Source organism: Coregonus lavaretus, assembly GCF_964263955.1.
Source record: "Coregonus lavaretus genome assembly, chromosome: 15".
Lineage (NCBI taxonomy): Eukaryota > Metazoa > Chordata > Actinopteri > Salmoniformes > Salmonidae > Coregonus > Coregonus lavaretus.
In genome coordinates, this window is record NC_140002.1 from 32,535,879 (window position 1) to 32,555,864 (window position 19,986).

The window sequence follows — 19,986 nt, forward strand, 5'->3', positions numbered from 1 at the left end:
TTGGGAACCACTGCTCTCCGGATGCTATATACATCTGTACACTTATGCTGAAATCTTGTGATATGAATAAAACTTATGATCAAAGTTCAGTATAAGCGGACTCCTTTGTTTAACAGCAATAATTAGCAACATTGACTCGACACTACACATTGTTGACCATTTAGATAAGAAATAAACATATCACATATCTCATAGAAATACTTTAAATTTTTCTTTGTATGGTAAGTATTGTAAAATATATCGATAATTGTGCAAATTTGCCAACATTTTCGCCCTAATTCATTTACAAAGTATACAGGAAGGGACTCTTATTATGAAGGATTCCAAAAATCCTTTACCCGGAAGTTCTTAGTTACACAGCGATGTTGCCTCCGCAATTAAGAAAACCGCTCATTCATAGTGCGCGCATATAGCGTTCGTTTTTCAATTTCATCTCTTGTCGGAAGAAGAGGGGAGGTATGGTAATTGTACAGTTGTTTAGCTGGTAGTATTACAATATAATATTGCGTTTTGTTCACTACCTTGCTATCGCGTTCGTATTTTGGTAGCGAGCTAGCTAACGTTAGCTTGCTAGCTAGTTAGTCATTGAACGTTAACGTTAGTTAGCTAAGTACGCTAACTTGCTATAGTTTAGCTACAGTTCTCCCAGAATGGCTATTTATAAATATGGTCAGTGTAAAAATAGATTATCATATTGTAGTTAAACAGCTGAACTAGTCTAGTTAGCTTGCTGCCTATCTTAACTAGCTAAGTCAAAGAAGTCCCCTGTAGCTCAGTTGGTAGAGCATGGCGCTTGCAACGCCATCGGTACGATGTAATGACATTGTATTAATCTCTAATTTGTGTCCTCCTTCCTATATAGGACAATGAGTGGGGGATTCAACTTTGGACAAGCGTCCAATACTGGATTCAGCTTTGGAGCTCCCAAAACCACAGCTGCCCCAGTCACAGGCTTTGGGATTGCAAGTGCCGCACCTGCAGCTCCAGGTGGTGGCTTCTCTTTTGGACCCCCCAATCCTGCCCAGGCCCCAGCAGCTGCCCCCCCGAACACTACAAACTCAACTGGAGCATTCAGCTTTGGGAACCCTACACAGAGCAGTACTCCTGCAGGAGGAGGCTTCTCTTTTGGGTGGGTGCATTGGATTATGTAATTTACATGGATGTTTGGATAGTTATAGCACTGTTATATTAATCTTAGGTAGGTTGTTGCCTGTTTAGCTTTTAGTTAGCCTGACAACTCTCTCAATTATTCCGCTGCTCTGTCGTTTGCTACATACTTTAGTCTAAGACTGCAATCTTTGAAGTCGGTTTTGGTGATGAGGGGAACAAGGGGTGTTATACGAAACAGTTATCAGTGATTGGATCGTCGCTAACCAATCAAAGCCAATGATCAATATTCAAACTGCCGCCTTACCCACGTGTTTTCCGGATGTAGCCCAACCAATCAGTTTCTGGACCATTCAGACGGCCCTGAATGTGTTCGCATTCAATGAAGGGTCGGGGAGGTTCTCAGATCCAGACTCATTGCGGAGAAGAAACTAACGTCTGTGGGCGTGGCGTAGCGTTTGGCCTGAACAAGGAGTCTGGATAGCCAGGAAGCTTTTAATAGGATTGTAATGTAGATTTTCTAATGCATTATTTTCTCTTACTTTTATCTCAAGTACTCCCACTGCTAAACTCAATCTGGGCACACCAGCCTCTCAACCAGAACCGACTGGGCTAACTATGGGGATGGCAACCCCCACCTCTGGGGCAGGCTTTGGACATGGTGGGGGTTTTGCCACACAAACCACTGCTGTCCCCACAGGAGGGGGGTTCAGCTTCGGGAACGCAGGGGGGCTTGGAGCCCCTGTTGCGCAAACTCAGGCCCAACCAGCAGCAGCCGGTGGGCTCTCTTTAGGAACTCCTGCTGCATCCACCCAAATGATGGGAGGTGGGTTTAGTATTGGTGCAGCCAAGGTCCAGGCCACCCCAGCCCCTGCTGTAACCCCAGGAGGGGGCTTCTCATTTGGGAACAGCGCCCCTGCAACCCTCTCCCTGGGAAACCAACCCACAGGTGAGTTTTCTGCGCTTCTAGTCAGCTCAGTTGATCAGATCATGGGTAACGTACTGTAAATTACATGATTACTTTACATAAATGTGTTTTGTGCATCCTGAATGATTGTATTTTATTTTCCTCAGGTCTGAACTCTGTGGCCCCGGCCTCAACAGCTGCACCAACCACAACCCAGGGTGGAGGATTTGCGTTTGGCGTCAAACCTTCAGGTAAATGGGGGAGTCAGAGACATTTGGCATGTGTCATTAATCAAATGAATAGCTGACATTGGAGAACAAAAAATGTTTGAAAATGTGCTATCTTTGAATGGGCATATGTGTGCCTGTTTTTCAACTAATATCAAGTTGATCTAGTTTTCTTTCTCTAAAGCTACTCCAGCCCCCGCTGTAACTACCCCGGCTACCCAGACCTCATTAGGTTCTTCGCTCTTTGCTCTACCAGCAGCAGCAGTCACAGGTTTGGGAGTTTTATCCCCTAACTCTTGCCTGAAATATCTAGTGTCAGCAACTAACTCATAATAACTAAGGTGAAATGGTCTTTCTGACATTCTGTGGTGGCATTAATTTCCTTGTCTGTTACCCGTACTCTCTCCTGATCAGTGGGTGCTGCCCCCACCTCAGCCACCCCTACTGCCCCGGCTGCCACATCGACAGCAGGAAGTACCCTGGGCTTTATGCTCAAACCCCTGGGAGCAGTCACTGCCACCACCACCGCCCCAGCTGGCACAGGTACCGTACTGGTTCACTGTTACATCATACAGGGTTATTGGAATAACTAGAGCTTGATATTGTTGCTTGTTTATGCAAAATTCTGTAACTGGGCTTATTTGTCATTGATTAATTCTTGTCGTATTGAGGAATTCTTCACTGTAATGGTTTTAATGTTTTAGCTGCCCCTACCACTGGCACTACAACAGGTTTTTCACTGGGTATGAAACCTGCGGGCGCCACTGGCATCGGTGCAACGGCCCCCATCACTGGAGTAGCCACAACCATCACTACTGTTACAGCAAGGTACTGCAGGGTTCAGCCTAGCCCAGTTCATTACAACAACTCACTGCAATAGCTCACTGCATCTGTATCCTCAACCTTTGCATTTCTCTAAATACATCCTTATCTACTCGTAAACCTAGTCGTTTCAATGTGAAACTGTCCCCTTACTCCCCCTCTACAGTGCTCCTCCAGTGATGTCCTACGCCCAACTAGAGGGTCTCATCAACAAGTGGAGTCTAGAGCTAGAGGACCAGGAGAGGCACTTCTTACAGCAGGCTACCCAGGTCAACGCCTGGGACCGCATGCTGGTGGAGAACGGAGAGAAGGTAAACAGACATGGCACTTCTCGTGATCACTGCACCACTAGAATCTAGGCAATGCTATTTGTTTTAATCATGAAATGGCCTTCAATTGAACTTCGGGGTCTCTTCATGGCAGATTTTAAAAGAGGATGTTCATCTCGTTGTTACAGATCACATCACTGCACAGGGAGATGGAGAAGGTGAAACTGGACCAAAGAAGGTAGGAGTTAACCGGTTTATTTCTAATACAGTATTTGATACACCAGATTCGTCCCTCCTATAGCTCAGTTGGTAGAGCATGGCGCTTGCAATGCCAGGGTTGTGGGTTCGATTCCCATGGGGGGCCAGTATGAAAAATGTATGCACTCACTTAACTGTAAGTCGCTCTGGATAAGAGCGTCTGCTAAATGACAAAAATGTAAATTCCGAATTCTGTCCTTTATCTGTGATAAGTAGTCATTGTGTTACTATTGTGTCAAAGTTATTGGATGAACTTGTGTTTCTGCTCTCTAACCCATCCCAGGCTGGACCAGGAGCTGGACTTCATCCTGTCACAACAGAAGGAGCTGGAGGACCTGCTGTCCCCGCTGGAGGAGTCTGTCAAAGAACAGAGTGGAACAATCTACATGCAGAACGCAGACGAGGAACGCGAGAGAACGTAAGGTTTTACCAAAGGGCTTTGAGTGAGAACCAATGCACAGTGAGAACTGAGTCATGACTATATGGTTGTGATATTTCATCTTTATGCGTTCTCTTTCTGAAGGTACAAGCTTGCAGAGAACGTGGATGCCCAGCTGAAGAGGATGTCCCAAGATCTCAAGGAAATCATTGAACACCTGAACACATCTAGTGGGCCAGCTGATACCAGTGACCCGGTGAGAGAAAATATTTTATATATATTTCTACCGTTATTCTAAATAAAATGTTATGTCACATGCTTTGTAAACAACATGTGTGGAGTACTTACTTATGGGCCCTTCCCAACAATGCAGAGAAAGAAAATAGAGAAATAATAGAAAAGTAAACAAGTAATAATAGATACACAATAAGTAACGGTAACTTGACTATACAAGGGGTACCAGTACAATGTGCTCATTAATACAGAGTCTATGTGCAAGGGTATGAGGTAATTTAAGTGATGTGTACATACTGTATAACTAGGAATATACTTTTTTGAAAATACAGCACATTTCTGTAACTATTTTTACCTGTAATGAATACACCCTTGGTTGGTTAATTTAGCGAGGAGGAATTGAATAATTAGTTATGCTGTCACTTTTCCTCTTTAGCTTCAGCAGATCTGTAAAATTCTCAATGCCCACATGGACTCTCTGCAATGGATTGACCAGAACTCCGGTCAGTATTTAACCTATGGTCTGGAGAAGCTTGAGTAAACAACTTCCACAACTAACTTGACCCTTCAATCCATATTAACTCTGTAATATCTCCCTGTCTTTCCTCAGTGCTTCTACAGAGAAGGGTGGAGGATGTGTCCAAACTCTGCGACAACCGACGCAAAGAGCAGGAGAAGACTTTTCGTATAACATTTGATTGACTTGGAGAATTGTAATGTCTCAGAAAAGGATATTGTGAATATGTGCATTATGCTAGTTTATTTTTGAATGCAATGAAGATTTGAGGAGTTATGATAAAGATGTGCTTAATGCATCAATTGTGATTTTATAGAAAAATACTCCAAGCTAGGGTTTTAGATATGTACTTCCCAAATTTCCACACCGGTGATGGGCAAATAATACATTCTTTGAGTAAAGAATAATGCGTCACATATTGTGCTCTAATATGATTTAGGGGTCGATTCAGTCCAGTACACTAAAGATCAGCGCTGTAGAGCAATTTAAAGGTAATTTCCGATTGAGTCGACATATGCAGCATTTACCGTGAATGCAGGTCTTCAGTGCTATGGATTAAATCGAGCCTCAATTAACCAACACCACATTTATTTGGCCGTTCAAGAAAGTAATGAATGCACAATTCCAGATTTAAAGTCTGCACAACATGTTTTGTTCAGTGTGAGATACTGTATTTGTTGAGCGCACACTCATATCCCTCCCCCACCAGTTCCTATCACCTCAAAGCATTTATAGAATTCAGCATCAAAGCCTTGACTACAATAATTCATCACATCCACATAGGAACATACACTAGCCTCGACAACGGCAGATCATTGTAAAGATAGTCAAGTGACTATGCAAAGCAGAAAATAATTTATTTCCTAATAATACTGTGCATATCATTTTGTGACAAACCAAGCGTTGGTATCCCCTAACAGTAAAATTAGCATTTGATAGATTACTGGCCAATGAGAGGCTTTGAAGCCACCGGTCAGCCATATTGGCAGTCCTCCATAGGAATCAATGGAATTCCACAGTATTTCAATTAGATGTTTCAAAGATTACATGTAAAGTATTTGTTGTAGTGGGGACTACTTTTTTTAATGATACGTTATATTAAGGTATCTGTAATAGAATAAACGTGGCAAAAACAAATATAGCTTCCAAAATATTTTTTTGAAATGGTGGGGGAGTGCAAGATTGAGGAGCGGTGACTTAAAAACAGTGCCCCCTGTCAGTGTCTACACACACTGTGCATTCGGAAAGTATTCAGACTCCTTCCCTTTTTCCAAATTTTGTTACGTTACAGCCTTATTCTAAAATGGATGAAATTATTTTTCCCCCTCAATCTACACACAATACCCCATAATGACGAGCAAAATGTTTTTCCGATTTTTTTTAAAGCAAATGTATAAAAATTAAAAACATACCTTATTTACATAAGTATTCAGACCCTTTGCTATGAGACTCGAAATTGATCTCAGGTGCATCCTGTTTCCATTAATCATCCTTGATGTTTCTACAACTTGATTGGAGTCCACCTGTGGTAAGTTCAATTGATTGGACAAGATTTTGAAAGGAACACACCTGTCTTTATAAGGGCACACAGTTGACAGTGCATGTCAGAGCAAAAACCAATCCACGAGGTAGAATAATTATCCGTAGAGCTCTGAGACAGAATTGTGTCGAGGCACAGATCTGGGGAAGGGTACCAGAAAATGTCTGCAGCTTTGAAGGTCCCTAAGAACACAGTGGCCTTCATCATTCTTAAATAGAATAAGTTTGGAACCACCAAGACTCTTCCTAGAGCTGGCCGCCCAGCCAAACTGAGCAAACGGGAGAGAAAGGCCTTGGTCAGGGAGGTGACCAAGAACCCGATGGTCACTCTGACAGAGCTCCAGAGTTCCTCTGTGGAGATGGGAGAACCTTTCAGAAGGACAGCCATCTCTGCAGCACTCCACCAATCAGGCCTTTATGGTAGAGTGGCCAGACGGAAGCCACTCCTCAGTAAAAGGCACATAGCAGCCCGCTTGGAGTTTGCCAAAAGGCACCTTAAGACTCTCAGACCATGAGAAACAAGATTCTCTGGTCTGATGAAACCAAGATTGAACTCTTTGGCCTGAATGCCAAGCGTCACGTCTGGAGGAAACCTGGCACCATCCCAGCGGTGAAGCATGGTGGTGGCAGCATCACGCTGTGGGGACTGGAACACTAGTCAGGATCGAGGGGAAGATGAAAGGAGCAAAGTACAAAGAGATCCTTGATGAAAACCTGCTCCAGAGCACTCAGGACCTCAGACTGGGGCGAAGGTTCACCTTCCAACAGGACAACTACCCTAAGCAGACAGCCAAGACAACGTAGGAGTGGCTTTGGGACAAGTCTCTGAATGTTCTTGAGTGGCCCGGACTTGAACCCGATCGAACATCTCTGGAGAGACCTGAAAATAGCTGTGCAGCGACACGCCCCATCCAACCTGACAGAGCTTGAGAGGATCTGCAGAGAAAAATGGGAGAAACTCCCCAAATACAGGTGTGCCAATCTTGTAGCGTCATACCCAAGAAGACTCGAGGCTGTAATCGCTGTTGAAGGTGCTTCAACAAAGTACTGAGTAAAGGGTCTGAATACTTATGTAAATGTTATATTTTCATTTTTTCAACAACAAAAATCGGTTTTTGCTTTGTCATTATGTTACAGCCATTTTAGAAAAAGGCTATAACGTAACAAAATGTGGAAAAAGTAAAGGGGTCTGAATACTTTCCGAATGCACTGTATATATAACTAGTCTATATAAATCATTGGGCTGGACCACAGCCTGTAGTTTACTGTCTGTGGACTGATTGGTTCAGCAAGCACCCTCTGGGCCAGATGCAGTTCCTAGCGCATACGCATGTGCAGGCTGTGCTTGGGTCCATCCACACGCTCCAGCTTCTCTAAAGTGTTTCCTGGCGTTGCGGATGTTAATGAGCGTGGCTGGCTGCAGAGGCTATAAGTAGAGAGAGAACATTATACAGAGTGTCATGTATTTTCTCATGTACAAAAACAAGTCCTTGTCAAGGGGAATAATAATGGCTTTACTTACGTATGGAGGGGTCCGACATGATCACCATAACATATGTATTAGAGGTGAAAATGTCGATGAAGTGGAGTTCCTCACCTCCATACTCTGGAAGGAGGCTGCCAATTTACTGCAAACGACACAAAGTACTGCATTATGAAAACACCAAAGAGAGATACCAGGTCTAAACGCAGTAGGGTCGCCACAGAGACATGTTCCTTCTGGAGGATGACCTCACCAACAGTTGAAGTCGGAAGTTTAAATACACTTAGGTTGGAGTCATTAAAACTCATTTTTCAACCACTCCACACATTTCTTGTTAACAAACTATAGTTTTGGCAAGTCGGTTAGGACATCTACTTTGTGCATGACACAAGTAATTTTTCCAACAATTGTTTACAGACAGATTATTTCACTTATAATTCTCTGTATCACAATTCCAGTGGGTCAGAAGTTTACATACACTAAGTTGACTGTGCCTTTAAACAGCTTGGAAAATTCCAGAAAATGATGTCATGGCTTTAGAAGCTTCTGATAGGCTAATTGACATAATTTGAGTCAATTGGAGGTGTACCTGTGGATGTATTTCAAGGCCTACCTTCAACCTCAGTGCCTCTTTGCTTGACATCATGGGAAAATCAAAAGAAATCAGCCAAGACCTCAGACATTTTTTTGTAGACCTCCACAAATCTGGTTCATCCTTGGGAGCAATTTCCAAACGCCTGAAGGTATTACGTTCATCTGTACAAACAATAGTACGCAAGTATAAACACCATGGGACCACGCAGCCGTCATACCGCTCAGGAAAGAGACGCGTTCTGTCTCCTAGAGATGAACGTACTTTGGTGCGAAACGTGCAAATCAATCCCAGAACAACAGCAAAGGACCTTGTGAAGATGCTGGAGGAAACAGGTACAAAAGTATCTATATCCACAATCAAACGAGTCCTATATCAACATAACCTGAAAGGCTGCTCAGCAAGGAAGAAGCCACTGCTCCAAAAAAAACCATAAAAAAGCAAGACTACGGTTTGCAACTGCACATGGGGACAAAGATCATACTTTTTGGAGAAATGTCTTCTGGTCTGATGAAACAAAAATGTAAAGTTTTGGCCATAATGACCATTGTTATGTTTGGAGGAAAAAGGGGGATGCTTGCAAGCCGAAGAACACCACCCCAACTGTGAAGCACGGGGGTGGCAGCATCATGCTGTGGGGGTGCTTTGCTGCAGGAGGGACTGGTGCACTTCACAAAATAGATGGCATCATGAGGAAGGAAAATTATGTGGATATATTGAAGCAACATCTCAAGACATCAGTCAGGAAGTTAAAGCTTGGTCGCAAATGAGTCTTCCAAATGGACAATGACCCCAAGCATACTTCCAAAGTTGTGGCAAAATGGCTTAAGGACAACAAAGTCAAGGTATTGGAGTGGCCGTCACAAAGCTCTGACCTCAATCCTATAGAAAATGTGTGGGTAGAACTGAAAAAGCGTGTGCGAGCAAGGAGGCCTACAAACCTGACTCAGTAACACCAGCTCTGTCTGGAGGAATGGGCCAAAATTCACCCAACTTATTGTGGGAAGCTTGTGGAAGACTACCCGAAACGTTTGACCCAAGTTAAACAATTTAAAGGCAATGCTACCAAATACTAATCGAGTGTATGTGAACTTCTGACCCACTGGGAATGTGATGAAAGAAATAAAAGCTGAAAGAAATAATTCTCTCTACTATTATTCTGACATGTCACATTCTTAAAATAAAGTGGTGATCCTAACTGACCTAAAACAGGGAATTTTTACTAGGATTAAATGTCAGGAATTGTGAAAAACTGAGTTTAAATGTATTTGGCTAAGATCTAAACTTCCGACTTCAACTGTACAACTGAGCTTAAACTGTTTGATGTTGCTGATCTTCTCAAAGCGGTGAGCATCACGCTGCTCTTTGCACTGATAATGAGAGATTACCTGTAACACAAACATTACATGACCACAAGAAATAACACAATTTCCTACATTTCCAACCATCAGCTACTCAGCAAAGCTGTTTCAATAGCTAGTGGCCCTCACCAGAAAAGTGGCTCTCTCAATGAGGAACACATACAGCAAACACACACATCATTATCTGTTATGTGATGTAGTTACTACCCAGCAAACAATTCTAAGGAGAGAGAATGCTTTTATAATGTTATGCGTAATGTTCCCCTAATGTTTGGGTGTCCAGTTTTCTGTTAGATAGGGGAACGTTCTATTTATGTTAGCAAAAACCTTCTGAGAACCTTTTTAGTATGATTTGGCATTAGAGTTAGGAGAACATTTCCATAATGTCAAACAGAACATACCCAGAACGGGGTTACCATGTTCTCAGAATATCCAATATTAATGTTCTAGACACGTTTCATGGGAACGTTGCAAGAACATTAATGTGTCCAGTTTTCTGAGGGTTAGGACAATATTCCAGCAACGTTCCACAAAGAATACACAGAACATGGTTACCATGTTCTCAGAACGTAAGATAAACACGTTTCATGGGAACGTTGCGAGAACATTTCTGGGTATCAGCCAGGACGTCGCCAGATGGTCCCAAAGAAACGAAAGAAACGTTCCTCATTACACATCACGCCTTTCTACTGTTGCCAAGCCAATCGGGGCCCTGGTTGGTGAACCTCTGATCTATTCATAGCTCTTTGTCTGTTGGCAAGTTTAAGGATACTCACACATACAGTGCTTTCAACTTACATATTTCATAGAAATAGTAAAAATAAAGAAAAACCCTTGAATGAGTAGGCGTGTCCAAACTTTTGACTGTTACTGTACCAGTCAAAAGTTTGGACACACCTACTCATTCCAGAGTTTATCTTTATTTTTACTATTTTCTACATTGTAGAATAATAGTGAAGACATCAAAACTATGAAATAACAGATATGGAATCATGTATTAACCAAAAAAGGGTTAAACAAATATAAATGTATTTTATATTTGAGATTCTTCAAAGTAGCCACCCTTTGCATTGATGACAGCTTTGCACACTCTTCAAGGCATTCCTAGTTGATCACCAAACATTTCTGTAGAAAAGCCAAATAAAAAAGGCATAAAGGAGTGCACTCCTTTTTTTATATTTGTGTTGCACTGTTGGCGGTTGGTGCACTTGATTCAGAAGCCCTGCGCACCGGGTAGGCAAAGTGTTCCCATTTTGAACCATTTAATTTGTCTGAAAATACTAACTCTGCATATCCGGCAGACTGGGAGGTCTGTGGCTAAATGGAGTGTGCCTACTGCGCTGACCAATCGGTTAGCTCAAATCACAACCACAGCCACAGCAAAGTTTGATACTAGCCTATGTGAGATTTCATAACTTTCAAAACCATGACCAGAGAGACACTGTCAAAGAAAACAGCAAAGAGCTGCTGTTTTTATGAGTGAATTCACGTCAATGTTTTTATTCAGCACAGTCACTGTTTTTATTCAACACTATTACAAAACATAAAAACGCGCTTCTCCCTACTTCCACTTGCTCTGCAGCTGCAATGAATGAGTAGCCAAGTGTATTGATAGTGCGTTTTTATTATGATTAGCAGCTCGTCGCGTCTATTTAAATATCGAGGAATATTTCACTTTCTCTGGTCATAGGAGCAACATGAATATGTGCACGAGGCAGATGTGGTGCGACTCGAGTTTCGCCATCAGGTGGAAGACGTGTCGCCTCTCTCTGGTCAGTCTTACCGTAGGAAAATAAGGAAAGAGCCAATCCACAAAAGTTGAGACTAATTTGACCCCAAAAACTACCGTGGGATATGAGTCAACAGCGACTTTGGGAAAATCCTCTGCATTATAATTAACGGCAGACTCGTACATTTCCTCAGTGAAAACAATGTACTGAGCAAATGTCAAATTGGCTTTTTATGAAATTACCGTACGACATACCACATATTCACCCTGCACACCCTAGTTGACAGACAAAACAAAGGCAAAGTCTTCATGCTTTATTGATTTTAAAAAAGCTTTTTTTTCAATTTGGCATGAGGGTCTGCTATACAAATTGATGGAAAGCGGTGTTGAGGGAAAAACATACGACATTATAAAATCCATGTACACAAACAACAAGTGTGCGGTTAAAATTGGCAACAACAAAAAAAATATTTCCACAGGGCCGTGGGGTGGGACAGGGATGCAGCTTGAGCCCCACCCTCTTCAACATATATATATGTATATCAACGAATTGGCGAGGGCACTAGAACAGTCTGCAGCAGCCGGCCTCACCCTATTAGAGTCTGAAGTCAAACATCTACGGTTTGCTGATGATCTGGTGTGTCTGTCTCCAACCAAGGGCAGCACCTAGATCTTCTGCACAGATTCTGTCAGACCTGGGCCCTGACAGTGAATCTCAGTAAGACAAAAATAATGGTGTTCCAAAAAAGGTCCAGTTGCCAGGACCACAAATACAAATTCCATTTAGACACCATTGCCCTAGAGCACACAACAAAACTATACGTACCTCGGTCTAAACATCAGCGCCACAGGTAACTTCCACAAAGCTGTGAACAATCTGAGAGACAAGGCAAGAAGGGCCTTCTACGCCATCAAAAGGAACATAATATTCAACATACCAATTAGGATCTGGCTAAAAATACATTAATCAGTTATAGAACCCATTGCCCTTTATGGTTGTGAGGTCTGGGGTCCGCTCACCAACCAAGAATTCACAAAATGGGACATACACCAAATTGAGAATCTGCATGCAGAATTCTGCACACAAAAAAATCTGTGTACAACGTAAAACACCAAATAATGCATGCAGAGCAGAATTAGGCCGATACACGCTAATGATCAAAATCCAGAAAAGAGCTGTTAAATTCTACATCCACTTAAAAGGAAGCGATTCCCAAACCTTCCATAGCAAAGCCATCACCTACAGAGAGATTAACCTGGAGAAGAGTCCCCTAAGCAAGCTGGTCCTGGGGCTCTGTTCACTAACACAAACAGAGCCCCAGGACAGCAACACAATTAGACCCAACCAAATCATGAGAAAACAAAAAGATAATTACTTGACACATGGGAAAGAATTAACAAGAAAACAGAGCAAACTAGAATGCTATTTGGCCCTAAACAGAGAGTACACAGTGGCAGAATACCTGACCACTGTGACTGACCCAAAATTAAGGAAAGCTTTGACTATGTACAGACTCAGTGAACATAGCCTTGCTATTGAGAAAGGCCGCCGTAGGCAGACCTCACTATCAAGAGAAGACAGGCTATGTGCACACTGCCGACAAAATGAGGTGGAAACTGAGCTGCACTTCCTAACCTCCTGCCAAATGTATGACCATATTAGAGACACATATTTCCCTCGGATTACACAGACCCACAAAGAATATGAAAACAATTCCCATATCTATTGGGTGAAATACTACAGTGTGCCATCACAGCAGCAAGATTTGTGACCTGTTGCCACAAGAAAAGGGCAACCAGTGAAGAACACACACCATTGTAAATACAACCCATATTTATTTTCCCTTTTGTACTTTAACTACTTGCACACCATTACAACTCTGTACAGTATATAGAAATAATATGACATTTGAAATGTCTCTATTCCTTTGGAACTTTTGAGAGTGTAATGTTTACTGTACATTTGTTATTGTTTATTTCACTTTTGTTTATTATCTATTTCACTTGCTATGGCAATGTCAACATATGTTTCCCATGCCAATAAAGCCCTTTGAATTGAATTGAGAGCAGGGACCCTGAGAGGCAACTCGGAAATCTCTGACTAGCACAACTAGGACCTCGGAAAAAAACGAAAATTGGGAAAAATTATTTTGAACAGTCATCCAACTCGTAATTCCAAGTCGGAAACTCTGGCATCATTCTAGAGCGCCAACCTGAAGATCACGGATGTTTCTTCGTTTTTCCCCTTAGTTCCCAGTTGTCTTGAAAGCACCATGACCATCAGATGCAGGTGCCATCAGTCCAGTAAAATAAAAAAGCAAATTATTTGCAAATTATGCTCAGCTGTGCTTTGCAAGTGCTACATCAACTGACCTATTTCGTTATCAAAGCTCGAGTTTTGAAAAATAATATGGTCTGAGAAGAACAGTATTGGCAGTCCAGGCATACAGTGCATTCGGAAAGTATTCAGATCCCTTGACTTTTTCCACATTTTGTTAAGTTACAGCCTTATTCTAAAATGGATGAAATAGTTTTTTCCACCCTCATCAATAGATCCCGGCTTGCTTTTTGACTGCGAAAGTGATCTTGACTCAGAAAAGGTTGGTGACTAGGGTTGGGCGATTTTACGATATAATCGGAAATCAACGATGTTTGACAGACATCGTCGATGGCAACAACATCGTGATGTGACAGGCGATAGTTTTAATTTTTGACAGACGATAGTTTAACCTATTTGAACATGACTGGCACCGTCGGAGTCCGGCAGCGCACAACAGTGCTGCTCACAGCCGGGCGACACGCCAAATGATTATTCCTATTTGCCATAGCCTTTTTCAATAAATATGTAGGTAGACTTAGCCTACTAACTTAATGCAAGAGTAGGCCTACAATGAATGTAGACTGTAGACGGAGCAGAGAGTGCCAAAAGCTGCGCAAAATGTCAGACAATATCTCTCTCGCTCACCTCTCCAATGTCAGATGATAAATGGGCCTTTTGCTGTGGACACTCCATTGTCTGGTTTGTTTTCAAAGCTTAATTTCCCTTTTTGTCCCAATCCTCATTTTATTTGAATGTGACTTGTTGTTCTAAGCATATCTTTCATGATCAACTTTCAAATTAATATAGGAGGCCAGTAACAGAGCTCCATCTCAGAAAGTTAGGTTTGTGAATAGCCTAAATAAAATCATGATATTGTAATAATGAGAGAGAGAGAAAGAGAGAGAACCAACAATTGCAAGATAGAATAATTATCTATCTTGCAAGTTTAAACAAATCTTAAGTTTCTGGCCTCCACCTGACCAAAGCTTTAGGAAAAACAAAGTGTGCTCCCGGAAAATCCTTGCAAACCAAACAACCAATAATATAGGCCTACACTAAATAAAAATGTTACTTGTACAAGTTACACTTCTAAACACATATTTATATTATTGTGGAAGTGTTTATTCATATCCTTGAATTGCGCAACGGGCATTACATAAGCTCCCACAGTGGGAACAAAAAATAAATGTTGCATATAAAAAGAATGACCCACATTTGGATAGCCTACAAATTACAAAATAAATAAAGTAAACAAATAAGTACGAAATTAACCAAATAAACAACTGCAAAGAAATTTAAGTCACACAACAGAATATTCTAGCCTAGGCTACATTTATTTCGAATAAGACGGATCTGTGAATACAGGCTTTGAAAATTTAACAAATAAAAAGTGCAATGAAGAACCATTCTGACTATTTTTTTCCCATTATATATTAACCTACCTAATAGGTTTCTGTCAAGGAACACAAGCAAGTTCACCTTTTCTGGCTTTAATAGACTGCGGAGTGGGGTAACAATGTTGCCTGCTGTAGGCCTACTGAAAACACGTTCAGATGGAATGCTTTTTGCGCAGATGCAGAGGTACAGTGAGAGAAAAAAGTATTTGATCCCCTGCTGAAGTTATCGGTACCACATATCACCATATGATTGGTTTATATGTATTTATTTGCACACAAGAGAATACAATATTGGTAAGATGATTTCCACATTGTACTCTAATGATTAGACTTTAAATTGGTGGTTTGTGCATGACCAGTGGCAATTTTAGTATGTCAATCTTGGTGGGGCAAACTCAAAAAAAATGTGGGGGATGCATGCTAGCAAAGCCACTACACTACACAACACAACACTAAACAATACATTAATTGCACTATAACGGTGACCACAAACGGCCTACATAAAGCTGTCCCAACAGCAGAGCTATTCTTTTCAGCACCATGGAGTGAATCCTTACCACTGCCACTCCTGGCTATCAGCGGAGCCTTGTCTGGCAGCGAAACAGTTCATTCAGCGAAACAGACATTAATGAGCGAGCTAGGATGGACATAGTCAATATAACTATTTGTTCAGCACTTTTGAAATGTAGACTGACAGAATTCAGAACGTGGGCCGTTCTTACAGTATTCTCCCTGTACACCAAGTCAGAACCATAAGATAAATAAAGGGGGCATATAAGCATTTACATTTTAGTCATTTAGCAGACGCTCTTATCCAGAGCGACTTACAGTTAGTGAGTGCATAAATTATTTCATACTGGCCCCTTGTGGGAATCGAACCCACAACCCTGGCGTTGCAAGCGCCATGCTCTACCAATTGAGCTACACAGGACCGCAGACAATGAAAGCTCTAAAACAGGCTATAGGCTACATGTGCACCACCAACAGCTTACTACAGAACATACACTTAGTATTACTTTCTTAGCTACAGTATACATATCTCCCTGGCATACTACATCATTTATGCAGCAGCATACAATACATTTTTGGACTCACCTTGTTGTGGTGTGCTCACTTGAACAGGAAGGTGGCGCGGCGGTCCTTTGTGCACAAACTTTGTCGTCAAATTCTGGTATTCTCTGGATTTATAGTATTTTCAAGACAACAAGGTTGAATCATGACGTCAGTGATCTTCAGGTCGGAGCTCTAGAAAGAGGCCAGAGTTCCTGACTTGGAATTCCGAGTTGGATGACCGTTCAAAATGTTTTATCCCCTGTCGGAGCTCCCAGTTGTCTTGAACTCAGTGAAGTCTGAGATTTCCCAGTTCCGAGTTTCAAGTTGTTTTGAACATGGCAGAAGTCATGCTGGATTGACAGCATGGCCAATGTTGAATGTTTATCCTTTTAAGCTTGGAAAAGAGACCCTTACATCCAGACTTGGACCACACACCCACTTCACTGAATAGCAGGCTAGTGATTCTTTGTAACTCTGCCTAGGTCAGCATCCCGGAGTCGCCTCTTCACTGTTGACGTTTAGAATGGTGTTTTGAAGGTACTATTTAATGAAGCTGCCAGTTGAGGACCTGTGAGGCATCTGTTTCTCAAACTAGACACTCTAATGTAGATGTCCTCTTGCTCAGTTGTGCACCGGGGCCTCCCACTCCTCTTTCTGTTCTGGTTAGAGCCAGTTTGCGCTGTTCTGTGAAGGGAGTAGTACACAGCGTTGTACGAGATCTTCAGTTTCTTGGCAATTTCTCTCATGGAATAGCCTTCATTTCTCAGAACAAGAATAGACTGACGAGTTTCAGAAGAAAGTTATTTGTTTCTGGCCATTTTGATCCTGTAATCGAACCCACAATTGCTGATGCTCCAGATACTCAACTAGTCTCAAGAAGGCCAGTTGTATTGCTTCTTTAATCAGCACAACAGTTTTCAGCTGTGCTAACATAATTGCAAAAGGGTTTTCTAATGATCAATTAGCCTTTTAAAATTATAAACTTGGATTAGCAAACACAGGACTGATGGTTGCTGATAATGGGCCTCTGTACGCCTATGTAGATTTTCCATTAGAAATCAGCCATTTCCAGCTACAATAGCCATTTACAACATTAACAATGTCTACACTGTATTTCTGATCAATTTGATGTTATTTTAATGGACAAAAAAATTGCTTTTCTTTAGAAAACAAGGACATTTCTAAGTGACCCCAAACTTTTGAACGGTAGTGTATATATATATATATTTTGCTGAACGGGTGGGGCTGAAATGGGTCCCTGAATGACGGGTGGCCACTGTGCATGACATAGGCTACATTACAGATCGTTTACTTCTTGCTACGCACTCCCCCTGCCCCGGGTAAAAAAAAAAAGATGATACAATCGTATATCAACTATGTTTGGACAGGTCGATGGGACGGTGTGTCATTCCAGACATCGCCCAACCCTATTGGTGGCCACTGTTCTAGAACATTAATATCTTATATTCTGAGAACATGGCAACCATGTTATGTGTATGTTTAGTGTGACATTGATGGAATATTCTCCTAACCCACAGAAAACTGGACAAGAATGTTATTGCAACGTTCCCATGAAAGTGTCTAGGACATCAGTATCTTAAATTCTGAGAACATGGTAGTCACGGTCTGGGTAAGTTCTTTTTGACGTTAAGGGGATGATCTCTTAAAATATTCCTTGCACGTCACATGAACATTCCTAGGAAAACGTTAGTTAATGACCTAATGAGACTCTTAAAGGAACGTTCTCTAAAGTTGTGGGAGCGTTTGTTGTTAGCTGGGTAGCTAATAAGTATCAACCAAACAAAACATTAAGGTAGAAAACATATGATATTAGCTATATGATACCAGTCAGTTATCTACACTGAACAAAAATATAAATGCAACATGTAATGTTTTGGTCCCATGTTTCATGAGCTGAAATAAAAGATTCCAGAAATGTTCCATATGCACAAAAAGCTTATTTCTCTCACAGTTTGTGCACAAATTGGTTTACATCCCTGTTAGTGAGCATTTTATCCTTTGCAGTTTTGTCACACAACATAATGCCACAGATGTCTCAAGTTGAGGGAGCGTGCAAATGGCATGCTGACTGCAGGAATGTCCACCAGAGCTGTTACCAGATAATGAAATGTTAATTTCTCTACCATAAGGCCCCCATGGTGGCGGTGGGGTTATGTTATGGGCAGGCATAAGCTACGGACAACTTACACAATTGCATTTTATTGATGGCAATTTGAATGCACAGAGATACCGTGACGAAATCATGAGGCCCATTGTCGTGCCATTCATCTGCCGCTTTCACCTCATGTTTCAGCATGATAATGCATGGCCCAATGTCGCAAGGATCTGTACACAATTCCTGGAAGCTGAAAATGTCCCAGTTCTTCCATGGCCTGCACCCTCACCAGACATGTCACCCATTGAGCATGTTTGGGATGCTCTGAATCGACGTGTACGACAGCGTGTTCCCGTTTCCCGCCAATATCCAGCATAATTGCACAGCCATTGAAGAGGAGTGGGACAACATTCCACAGGCCACAAGCAACAGCCTGATCAACTCTATGTGAAGGAGATGTGTCGCGCTGCATGAGGAAACTGGTGGTCACACCAGATACTATAGATCATTTTCTAATACAAATGTTGTGAAATTAAAAAGGTAAAACATAGTAAACATGATTGATACTTTGTAATCCAGATGCATGCTTGAATAGTGAATATAGTCAATGCAGTTTGTAACTGTTCTGTAATGTGTGTATGAATATTATTTTTAAAGAAAGTGTCTGAGTCACGCCACCAATATAATAGGATAAAAGACAGAGGCCCCACCTAGAGAAGTGCACGTAGCCCTTGTAAGGAAACTATGTGTGGTACTTGGACTTTGGAAGATGGTGGTGGCGTGACACCGAAATATGTTAATCATGTACATATAAGGGAGTAACTGTGTAGGTTGTATAAACATGACTATGCATTGATTCTGTGTAAAAGGAGAGCTCAGAGTCAGGGAAGACAGTTGCTCCATGGACCAGCTTGGCTTTGTTGCGCTATAATAAAGTATATTTTTGAATTCACAATGGCCGTTTTTTTGACAGATAATTTTCAGTTAAATATTTCTACCACATAAATGGCGAGCTTGCCAGGAGTGACAAACAGGGATCAGAGACGGTGAACACCTGCGACTGTGGACGGCTTGGACGGACTACACAAACAAGTGGCCACTGAAAAAAGGTAAGCAAAGTTCTTACTTAATAGTATAACGTTTGTGTGGTTCGCTCCGGGGCCAGACCTCAGCTGCAGTACACCAAGTAGGTCTCTCCAAATTTAAGAACTAGAAAACCAGAAACTGGGAGCTTTTGAAAATCGAAATGCATGCTAAATGAAAAAGGGATAAAAAGCCTTGAGGGTTGCAATACATAGAAAATAGTTTAAGTAAGAGTAGATCTGCTCAGTCCGGGCAGGTGGGTGGTTTGCTTGGGTCATTGTGGTTCATTCAGTTGTGGTCGGGTTGGGTGTCTTATCTGTCTCGTTCGGGTTGCCCATCTGGTCGGTTTGATCAATCCGCTTGATTCGATTGTTTTGTCTGACTCGTTTTGTACTCATCGAGGTCACTCGGTTGTTCGTCTGAACCGTTTGTTCAAATCGTTTGATTCATTTGTTCATCCTGCTGGTCATTCTGTCTGATTCATTATGAATCATTCAGTTGTGATCGAGTTGGATGGTTCATCTGTCTCATTCAGGTTGCTCATCTGGACAGTCTGATCAATCTGTTTGATTCGATTATTCAATTTGTGCATT

The 19,986-nt window shown here is 41.8% G+C and overlaps 1 protein-coding gene across 2 annotated transcripts; it reads left to right on the forward strand.

Annotated features, from left to right (window-relative positions):
• The first annotated feature begins 343 nt into the window (after positions 1 to 343).
• LOC311142921 (nuclear pore glycoprotein p62-like) lies at positions 344 to 6,145 on the forward strand. Of its 2 annotated transcripts, none has more exons than XM_084178666.1 (13): positions 344 to 456; positions 863 to 1,129; positions 1,662 to 2,056; positions 2,182 to 2,265; positions 2,426 to 2,512; positions 2,656 to 2,784; positions 2,946 to 3,069; positions 3,230 to 3,374; positions 3,521 to 3,570; positions 3,874 to 4,008; positions 4,114 to 4,225; positions 4,640 to 4,706; positions 4,814 to 6,145. In XM_084178666.1, the coding sequence occupies exons 2-13, from the start codon at positions 867 to 869 to the stop codon at positions 4,903 to 4,905; spliced, it is 1,683 nt and encodes a 560-aa protein (XP_084034792.1). In that variant the 5' UTR covers positions 344 to 456; positions 863 to 866; the 3' UTR covers positions 4,906 to 6,145. The 2 variants fall into 2 exon arrangements, with proteins under 2 accessions (XP_084034792.1, XP_084034793.1); XM_084178667.1 differs by having other exon boundaries at positions 2,973 to 3,069.
• Positions 6,146 to 19,986: the final 13,841 nt, after the last annotated feature.